The sequence below is a fragment of the Chiloscyllium punctatum genome, chromosome 46 (assembly GCF_047496795.1).
Source record: "Chiloscyllium punctatum isolate Juve2018m chromosome 46, sChiPun1.3, whole genome shotgun sequence".
NCBI classification, from domain to species: domain Eukaryota; kingdom Metazoa; phylum Chordata; class Chondrichthyes; order Orectolobiformes; family Hemiscylliidae; genus Chiloscyllium; species Chiloscyllium punctatum.
The window spans coordinates 60,566,785-60,577,649 of NC_092784.1; the positions used below are offsets into that span (position 1 = coordinate 60,566,785).

Here is a 10,865-nt window from a genome sequence, read left to right on the forward strand (position 1 = left end):
GCCCTCCCAACCCCATACACACCCCAATAACTGCATCGAGCTCAGTACATTCACCACGTTTAGAAACATTACCATTGGTCCCCATATCCAAACGTGCGGTAAGGATGGGGAACACAGCACTGACCCTGACAGTTTCCCATTGCAACAACCTGTTCACTCCCAATGCGTATTATCCAATTCTGAATCGATCGGCAGACATCCTGTGTGCCCTAATCCATTTACCAACCTGCTGGGCAGCTTCTTATTAACGACCTTCTTAAAACTCAAACACCACCATGAGCCGTTCTGCTTTATCTATGCTACAAGTAACATCCTTAATAAATACAACACATTTGTCAAACGTGATTTCCCCTCGCTAAGTCCATGTCAACCCAACCTAATTCCATCCCCTGTTCACCGACTGCCCTGAATTATACTCTCCACACCCTGAGAGTCAGGGGAAGGAATCTCCTTTTCCAACACCCATCCTCAATGTAGTGAAGCTGGAAGCTGGGCTGTGATATAGGATGCTCACTTACTAGTGCCTGATGTCGACCCTCTGTGTACTGGAGTTGTAATTAATCAGAACACATCGTTTAACTGTGTTCAGGCTGACCTGTAAAGGAATCGACAATGCAGGGTTAGCGCCAAGGAAGCAGCAATGCAGTGCGCTGGAGAACACGGCATCAACCCACAACTTAAAGAGGACTCTGGGCACAGTGTGAGGTTCACACGTCCCAGTAAAACCCACACAGAGCCTGCCCAACATCGAGCAGCAGCAGCAGTGCCATCAGCTCCACGCTGCTGGGGAACTCAGGGCGTTGCTGACAGTGAATACAGAGACACTGTTCGGGACTGGACCCCACAGCCAAAGGGGCTCATCAGGCAGGTTCACAACAATGTGCATTCGCCCAGCGCCTTTAATGTTGGAAAACAGGCCAAAGACACAAAACAAAACAGATGTTGGAGCAGCAGATGGAAAGCCCAAGATGGGGGTTATGCTGCATCTTAATGGGCGGGGTGGGGGGGGGGGAGAAACGAGAGTGGGGGGGGAGGGGGAGAGCGAGGAGGGGGGAGGAGGAGGAGAGCGAGGGGGAGGAGGAGGAGAGCAAGGGGGGAGGAGGAGGAGAGCGAAGGGGGGGAGAGGAGGAGAGCGAGGGGGGAGGAGCAGGAGGGCGAAGGGGGGAGGAGGAGGAGAGCGAGGGGGGAGGAGGAGGAGAGCGAGGGGGGAGGAGGAGGAGAGCGAGGGGGGAGGAGGAGGAGAGCGAGGGGGGAGGAGGAGGAGAGCGAGGGGGGAGGAGGAGGAGAGCGAGGGGGGAGGAGGAGGAGAGCGAAGGGGGGGAGGAGGAGGAGAGCGAGGGGGGGGAGGAGGAGGAGAGCGAGGGGGAGGAGGAGAGCGAGGGGGGGAGGAGGAGGAGAGCGAGGGGGGAGGAGGAGGAGAGCGAGGGGGGGAGGAGGAGGAGAGCGAGGGGGGAGGAGGAGGAGAGCGAGGGGGGAGGAGGAGGAGAGCGAGGGGGGAGGAGGAGGAGAGCGAGGGGGGAGGAGGAGGAGAGCGAGGGGGGAGGAGGAGGAGAGCGAAGGGGGGGAGGAGGAGAGCGAGGGGGGAGGAGGAGGAGAGCGAGGGGGGGAGGAGGAGGAGAGCGAGGGGGAGGAGGAGGAGAGCGAGGGGGGAGGAGGAGGAGAGCGAGGGGGGAGGAGGAGGAGAGCGAGGGGGGAGGAGGAGGAGAGCGAGGGGGGAGGAGGAGGAGAGCGAGGGGGGAGGAGGAGAGCGAAGTGGGGGGGGGGGGGAGGAGGAGAGCGAAGGGGGGGGAGGAGGAGAGCGAGGGGGGGGGGGAGGAGGAGGAGAGCGAGGGGGGGAGGGGAGAGCGAGGTGGGGGAGGGGAGAGCGAGGTGGGGGAGGGGAGAGCGAGGGGGGAGGAGGAGGAAAGCGAGGGGGGGAGGAGGAGGAGAGCGAGGGGGGAGAGGAGGAAAGCGAGGGGGGGAGGCGAGCGAGGGGGGAGGAGGAGGAGAGCGAGGGGGGAGAGGAGGAGAGCGAGGGGGGAGAGGAGGAAAGCGAGGGGGGGAGGCGAGCGAGGGGGGAGGAGGAGGAGAGCGAAGGGGGGGGGGAGGAGGAGAGCGAGGGGGGAGGAGGAGGAGAGCGAAGGGGGGAGGAGGAGGAGAGCGAGGGGGGAGGAGGAGGAGAGCGAGGGGGGAGGAGGAGGAGAGCGAGGGGGGAGGAGGAGGAGAGCGAGGGGGGAGGAGGAGGAGAGCGAGGGGGGAGGAGGAGGAGAGCGAAGGGGGGGAGGAGGAGGAGAGCGAGGGGGGGGAGGAGGAGGAGAGCGAGGGGGAGGAGGAGAGCGAGGGGGGAGGAGGAGGAGAGCGAAGGGGGAGGAGGAGAGCGAGGGGGGAGGAGGAGAGCGAGGGGGGAGGAGGAGGAGAGCGAGGGGGGAGGAGGAGGAGAGCGAGGGGGGAGGAGGAGGAGAGCGAGGGGGGAGGAGGAGGAGAGCGAGGGGGGAGGAGGAGGAGAGCGAGGGGGGAGGAGGAGGAGAGCGAGGGGGGAGGAGGAGGAGAGCGAGGGGGGAGGAGGAGGAGAGCGAGGGGGGAGGAGGAGGAGAGCGAGGGGGGAGGAGGAGGAGAGCGAGGGGGGAGGAGGAGGAGAGCGAGGGGGGGGGAGGAGGAGAGCGAGGGGGGGGGAGGAGGAGAGCGAGGGGGGGGAGGAGGAGAGCGAGGGGGGGGGAGGAGGAGAGCGAGGGGGGGGGGAGGAGGAGAGCGAGGGGGGGGGAGGAGGAGAGCGAGGGGGGGGGAGGAGGAGGAGAGCGAGGGGGGGAGGGGAGAGCGAGGTGGGGGAGGGGAGAGCGAGGTGGGGGAGGTGGAGAGCGAGGGGGGAGGAGGAGAGTGAGGGGGGAGGGGGAGAGCGAGGGTGAGAGGGGGAGGGGTGGGGAGAGCGAGGGTGGAGGGGGAGGAGGAGAGCGAGGGGGGAGGGGGAGGAGTAGAGCGAGGGGGGGAGTGGGGGAGAGCGGGGGAGAGGGAGGGGGAGGAGAACGAGGTGATTCCAAACCCTCGGCCGTCATGGCAGGAGTCGTGCTTTCCTGTGAGCCAGCCTCGGGGCAGTTAGGATGGGCAACACCCACTGCCCTCCAAGGAGGCTGAACGCTGGGGAACAGTTTCCAACGTTCAGACACTGGGAACACCAAGGGAGAGGTGGAGAATTTCTCCGATCTCCAGCCTGTCCCACCCACACGGTAACCTCTAACCCCAGCCTGTCCCTCCCACAGCACCCTCACCCACACGGTAACCTCTAACCCCAGCCTGTCCCTCCCACAGCCCGCTCACCCACACGGTAGCCTCCTACCTTATAGACGTTGATGGAGGGGAACATACTCTGGAAGATAGTGGCCATCAGCTTAATGTGCATCCCATCTCCTCCAAAGTTACTCAGCACCAACAACGCATGATTGAGGAACTGCTGCTCATGCATCCGGTGTCTCTTCAGAGAGGAGACTACATCCTTCACCAGGGAATACTAGGAAAGACAGGAAAGACAGGGCTAACCCAGGGAATACTGGGAAAGACAGGGCAAACCCAGGGAATGCTGGGAAAGACAGGGCAAACCCAGGGAATGCTGGGAAAGACAGGGCAAACCCAGGGAACGCTGGGAAACACAGGGCTAACCCAGGGAACGCTGGGAAAGACAGGGCTAACCCAGGGAACGCTGGGAAAGACAGGGCTAACCCAGGGAACGCTGGGAAAGACAGGGCTAACCCAGGGAACGCTGGGAAAGACAGGGCTAACCCAGGGAACGCTGGGAAAGACAGGGCTAACCCAGGGAACGCTGGGAAAGACAGGGCTAACCCAGGGAACGCTGGGAAAGACAGGGCTAACCCAGGGAACGCTGGGAAAGACAGGGCTAACCCAGGGAACGCTGGGAAAGACAGGGCTAACCCAGGGAACGCTGGGAAAGACAGGGCTAACCCAGGGAACGCTGGGAAAGACAGGGCTAACCCAGGGAACGCTGGGAAAGACAAGGCTAACCCAGGGAAAGACAGGGCTAACCCAGGGAACGCTGGGAAAGACAGGGCTAACCCAGGGAACGCTGGGAAAGACAAGGCTAACCCAGGGAACGACAGAGCAAACCCAGGGAACGCTGGGAAAGACAGAGCAAACCCAGGGAACGCTGGGAAAGACAGAGCAAACCCAGGGAACACTAGGAAAGACAGAGCAAACCCAGGGAACACTGGGAAAGACAGAGCAAACCCAGGGAACGCTGGGAAACATAGGGTAATCTCAGGGAAAACTGGCTCAGAACATTTGAAATGTGTTAGTCTGAACCAGCTTGATCCTTCACCCACAAGTCAAGGGCAATAGACCAGAGAAAGGGCCCATGGGATTTGATGGTCAGACATTCAATGATCACCAAGGAATAGGATTGGTGGGCCAGATGGTTAAATCTTTTTACATTTGAGAATAATAAATGGGGGAGAGCGAGGGCAATGCTGCCCTGGGGTGGGGGAGGGTGATAGTGACAGGGGCTCACCCACACCAGGGGTGGAGGACAGGACTGTTCAGATATTTGGGGGGGGGGGGGGGGGGGGGTGGGCCTGCAGAAATGAGCAGGAGGGTCCTGGGCTGAGGGGAGAGAAACACTGGACAGTAGAGACGACCTACTGTGAGCTGTTTGTAATCATGTTAAAGGAGCTTTAGCTTTCACCCAGCAGCTGCCAGTCAGTGGAACAGGGACTGTAATTCACCAGCTCATCAGAAAGACAGTGCCTCTGACAGTGTCACTCTGCCTCAGCCCGGCACTGCTGTAATATTAGACCCTGGACACCCCCCACATGATCAGGACTCAAACCAAAAACCATGTCTCCAGAGACTGATGTTGAGAACTCCTCCTCCCACAGAGACTAGAAAACAGATGGGAGCACTCCAGCAGGTCAGTGAGGTGAGCAAGCTGAGCTAAATACTCTTTACTCAAGATCAATAATACTGACAAAACCCACCATAGACACACTGAATAAATACCACGGTTAATCCCATCCAACTTCAACCCCAGTGATCCCTGATCCAGTGGTGATGGAGATCTCAGTAATCACAGGGGATCAATCTCCAGCTATCTGTCTCTAACAATCTGGTTACACTTCCAAAGTGGACCTCTCTCAATTTGACATGGTAATACCAACACTGAGTAATTTAACCGTCGATTTAATAACTTATATCGAAAACAGAAATGAACTATTTAGCTGCTAGTTGCTGAAGACGTGATATTCAGATGGTTAGATCATAGCTGTCCCTGGGCCACTGTCCTTACAATGAAGATGCGATCAGAAACCCGAACAGAAACACTTACACGGTGAACCTTGAACGTGAGCGTGGGGCCTCTTGGCAAACGGGCAACTTTCTGAAGGACGATGGAAGAAAAGGCAAGTCAGCAATCTGAAGATAATCCCACACGTTTACTGTCAAAAGCACCTTCCCCAGATCAACATCAATGTCACCTCCACACCAAGAGGGGGCAGCAGGTGATTGTTAAATTGACATCATAACTGGATGTCAAACCAACAAAGCCTCCTCGACCCCCTGCACTGTACAACAATGTGACCGTTTCTCTAAGTCAGTATCACTTGGTAAAACAATGATTCAGTGTGCATTTCACAACCACTTCTCAAAGCTATATCTTAGCAGCAATTCTCCACTGACTGTTTGGAATGGGATGGAATTCATTGCAATACAGGATACAGTCAACCCCACTGGCTTGTCATTGAACTGGGCTAGTGGAGGGGTCTCAGAGCTCACCAAGTGAAGTAGGAACACATTCAGTGCCTGGCACTGGATTGTACCTTCACAGCTTTTGGTTAATCAGCAAAGGTGCCTTTTGATATTCTAGCATCTCAGTTTGGAATTCCAAAGTCAATTCTCTATGTATATCTTTATTAAAATGTCTTCACTAACCTCTGCATTACTGATTGGGTTAACAGGAAACTATTAGCAGCTTCAGAGATATCTTACTTCAGACTAGTTTTGCCCCTCACCGATTCTCAATATTATAAGAATTCTTAAAGTTTTAACATTTATTCTTGAAACGTTCTTTTCCAGTAATCTAGTGGCCGGTTACAGAGTGTATCAGTACTATCCCTGTGGTACAGTGTCTGTCAGTGAACAAACCGATCAGGAAATGGCTGAGAGTCCGGGAGGTGACGTAATCAAGGTCTTTGAAACACTGACAGGTTTTGATCAAGTTAATAGAGAGAGAACATTTCTTCCTGAGTGGAATTAGAAGCAAGCAATCCAATCAGGAATTCACAAGAAATGTCTCCATCCACAGAATGGGAGGGACTACAAATGTCACTCCCACAGGAAGGGACTGGAGTGAAATTTCTGGATATATTTAAGGGGAGATTAAGCATTTGAGGGAGAGGATGGCAAAGGGTTAAGATTAGAAGAGATGGTGGGGGGGGAGGAGTTGAGCAGAGCAGAAACGCCAGCATGAACTAGTTGGGCTGAATAGCCTGTTTGTAGGCTGTACATCCTGCATTGTATCAGGACAGTGACAGGAAGTTACTTAAAGTGAATTCAATAAAACGAAGAAGCTGTTGCTGACATCAGGAGAAACCACAGCGAACAGACCGAATACCTCCAGAGGTACCGAAACAAGCAATCAGTGCTGGACAGGGAGCGACAACACACTTTACCTGCGCTGGCTACAAGCGAATCATTGAAAATAGAATGAATCAGGAGCTAACAATATCATCAGTGACAAACAGATTCATTACTCAAGTGGCAAAAGCACCTCCAAGTACACTGGCAAGAACAGTTTCATTGATAAAAACATCCATAAACTAACAATAAATAATAAAGAGGAAAATCATTTCTTCCTTGGGGGAAGAATTTCCATGTACTTACAAAGTTCACACTTGTCGATGTTTTGGTAAAAACTAAAAAATGTGTGACGCCGAGTGGCCCAGCCACAGAGACAAAATCCTTCAGCAAGTTCTTCTTCTGTACCTGAGAACAGAGTCACACCCACCAGCTCATCAATACAGCACAGCCAGAGCCACTTCACTGCATCAGTGACATCAGCCCTTTTTATCAGTCAATAGCCCTCATGTCGGATTTACTCACCTCATTAACACAAACCGCTTCGAGCCCTGCCCAGCAACTACAGACAGATGGAGTTTCATTTAGATAAATATGAGGTGCCGCAATTCGCTAAGGCAAATCAGGGCAGGACTTGCACACTTAAGAGTACAACACAGGGGAGAGTTGCTGAACAAAGAGACCTAGGGGTGCAGGTTCATCGTTCCTTTAAGGTGCAGCCACAGATAGGCACAGTGGTGAAAGTGGTGTGTGGTATGCTTGCCGTTATTGGTCAGAGCATTGAGTGTCGGAGTTGGGAGGTCATGTAATGGCTGTACAGGACACTGGTTAGGCCACGTTTGGTATACAGCGTAAAATTCTGGATCTTGCTATAGGAAGGATGATGTTGAACTTGAAAGGGTGAGAGGGAAAAAATTTAAAAGGGACCTGAGGGACAATTTTTTCACACAGAGAGTGGTCTGCGCATGGAATGAGCTACCAACGGAAATGAAGGAGGCTGGTAAAATTACAATATTTAAGAGGCATCTGGGTTGGTATATGACTAGGAAGAGTTCAGAGGGATATGGGCCAAATGCTGGCAAATGGGACTAGATTAATTTAGGATATCTGGTCGGCATGGACGAGTTAAACCAAAGGGTCTGTTTCTATATCAGTGAGCTGTGAACACATGCTGGTCCAAGGAAGTCACTGTTCCTGTGCTGATTTCTCCAGGAATTGTTTAAGCAGACAATAGAACTTCCACTTACCCACAATCAGAGCTCAACTATACCCCAGATGGACTTCAGCACCGTCTGAAGGGCAGTTAGGGACAGACACTGGCTGATGGTGCAGCCGGGAATGAATCATATGTTCAACATTTTATTGGACAAAGAAACAATGGAATATGGAATTAAGTAAATGGAATTGATGGACAGATCAGCCACGATCCCCTGAATGTTGGGCTGAATGTCCCCTTCTGTGACACCCTACCACCAATATTAACATATTCCCCATAATAGAAACATCTTTCTCCTATTTCCCCATCATCTCTGATCAAGTTCGGACATTAATCATCTTCTCACAAAACCTGTGACAGCCCGTTATGGGACATCACCTCAGGCAAAGGCACTCATCATTGCATTAACCTGCTCCCCTCAGCTGCTGAGAGCTTTGTGCATTCCAGATTTCTGGTCTTCACCCTTTTTGTTTGAAACTAAACTTATTAAAACAGTGACACACATTCCTTCCTCTAACTGGAAACGGAAGCAGAGACTTGTTTATTTTTCCATGTCAAACTGCCCATTCCTGATTTCCCCGAACGGTGCAGCTTGTCAGAGCACAGTGACCAATTTTCCACATTGCTGATGCTCTGCTACCACAATAAGGTCAGACCAATTAGGGATAGGACTTTTCCTTCCTTAAGGGATAGTAGTGGCCTACAGTTTCTTTTAAAGATAATCATCATGATAACAGAGACTGGCTTTAAACTCTACCAGCTGCAGTAAAGCCACATCATTATCCTGGGCCTTGTTGTGCCAGGTCCAGTGACATTACCACTACCACACCATCTTCCATGAGGACAGTAAGAAATGCGCTCAAATTACCTCTAAAGGAACATGGTTGGTGTACACATGCTGGAAAAGCACAGCAGGTCAGGCAGCATCCAAGGAGCAGGAGAATCGGCGTTTCTGACATTTTCCTGTTGAAGGGCTTATGCCCAAAATGATGACTTTCCTGCTCCTCGGATGCTGCCTGACCAGCTGTGCTTTTCCAGCAGCACAAACTCCAACTCTGATCTCCAGCATCTGCAGTCCTCACTTTCTCCTCTAGAGGTACATAGCATTGACAGAGACCGTCCATTCAGCCCACAGCGTCTATGCTTTTACGTCCCACCCACCTCACTGTATTAACATAACCTTCCACTCCTACCTCTCTCATGCTTCCACTAAATAGAAAGGAGAAATGATCAATCCCTGGGTAAAGCAAGGATTCCCTGCCAAGGAAGCTCAGGGGATGGCTCTCTGTGTTGTGGCTGTTGACCTTCCTAGAGTAAGGAGAGTTCCTCGCCCTTACCCAGGAACCTCACCTTCAGGTTCCGGGCTGTGTAAGGCTCCATGATCCGTCTGAGGTCAGTGATCAGTTGGTGAACATTCAGACCCACTTGTCCTCGGCTGAAGATGAACGTGTGAGGGACAGTGGCGAATTCCTCCTGAGACCGTTGTATCGCAATCTCACGAGTTCGCTTCTGAGCCTTCGTCTGAAACAGGATTTAAACAAATTAGTGACTACAGAGAGAGGTTGTAGAGAGAGGGGAGGGGACAGAAGGGAGATTTGTGGATAGGAGGATTGAGCATGGGGCGGGGGGGGGAAGGGAGGAGGGGGATGGGGAATGGGGGGGGAGATGGGGAATGGGGGGGGGAATGGGGTATGGGGGGGGGAATGGGGAATGGGGGGGGATGGGGAATGGGGGGAGATGGGGAATGGGGGGGGGGGTGGGGGATGGGGAATGCGGGGGGGATGGGGAATGGGGGGGGGATGGGGAATGGGGGGGGGATGGGGAATGGGGGGAGATGGGGAATGGGGGGAGATGGGGAATGGGGGGGGAATGGGGGGGGGATGGGGAATGGGGGGGGGATGGGGAATGGGGGGAGATGGGGAATGGGGGGGGGATGGGGAATGGGGGGGGGATGGGGAATGGGGGGAGATGGGGAATGGGGGGGGGATGCGGAATGGGGGGAGATGGGGAATGGGGGGGGGATGGGGAATGGGGGGGGGATGGGGAATGGGGGGGAGATGGGGAATGGGGGGAGATGGGGAATGGGGGGGGGGATGCGGAATGGGGGGGGGATGGGGAATGGGGGGGGGATGGGGAATGGGGGGGGTGGGGGATGGGGAATGGGGGGGTGGGGAGAGAGAGGGGGAATGGGGATGAAGATGAGGCCGGGCCTGACCTTTCCGCGTTTCCCCATCGTTGTTGTTGTTGTTGCTGCCGCCGACCTCCTTCTCTTTCCTCCGTCTCACACGTTTCCAGCCGGAGCCGCCATTACCGCTGACCACGTGACCCCGGGTCCGCCCCGCTCACCGCTCCGGCCGGAACCGCCCTCTCCCGCACAAAGGTTCCGGCCTCAAACCGGCCCCTAGTGGAGAGTCTGGGAATGACACTGGGCAGAAAGTCAGGTCTCACTGACACAACACCCTGTGGGTTATTGGCAAATGCAGACCCTGAGCTGACCCTGGGACTGTGTTATATTTGAAGGAATAAAATCCAATCTCCTGCCCTGGTATCATGACACTATCATTGATTGAACAACTGGGGAGAGGGAACCTTTAGGTTCTTCATACTGTACCTGCATATCAACAACTGCCAACTGGAGGATTGAGCCCTGGTTTTTCACTGCTTACAGCTCCAATTATACCCAAAGAGAGAGAATCCATAAAACGTAGACTCAGAAGTAGGCCATTCAGCCCATCAAGTCTGCTGTACCATTCCATGAAACACAGACAAAGGGAGAATGTGTAAACTCCACACAGATCAGAGGCTGGTATCGAACCTGGGTCCCTAGTGCTGAGGCGCAGCAGTGCTAACCACTGAGCCACAATGCTGCCCCACATGGACTGTTCCCATCAGTACCTTTTCCCCCTGGTTATTTCTAACCAGCTTTGTTTCCATAATGGCTATTATACCCATCATACTTATTAACCTCTTTGTGCCAACAATCCATTCATTTTGTTCTGTATCGCATATGCCTTTCAGTAAAGAGCCATTGATTTTGCCTCTTGCCAGCACCTCCCCTCCGCCTCCCAACTTTGTTCCTTTTGCTATTTTCCCCATT

The 10,865-nt window shown here is 54.0% G+C and overlaps 1 protein-coding gene across 1 annotated transcript; it reads right to left on the reverse strand.

Annotated features, from left to right (window-relative positions):
• Positions 1 to 463: 463 nt before the first annotated feature.
• LOC140468183 (suppressor of SWI4 1 homolog) lies at positions 464 to 10,142 on the reverse strand. The gene is made up of 6 exons (XM_072564413.1): positions 9,984 to 10,142; positions 9,119 to 9,289; positions 6,859 to 6,960; positions 5,306 to 5,356; positions 3,311 to 3,481; positions 464 to 595 (listed from the first exon to the last, which is right to left on the reverse strand). The coding sequence occupies exons 1-6, from the start codon at positions 9,999 to 10,001 to the stop codon at positions 518 to 520; spliced, it is 591 nt and encodes a 196-aa protein (XP_072420514.1). The 5' UTR covers positions 10,002 to 10,142; the 3' UTR covers positions 464 to 517.
• Between the last annotated feature and the right edge of the window lie 723 nt (positions 10,143 to 10,865).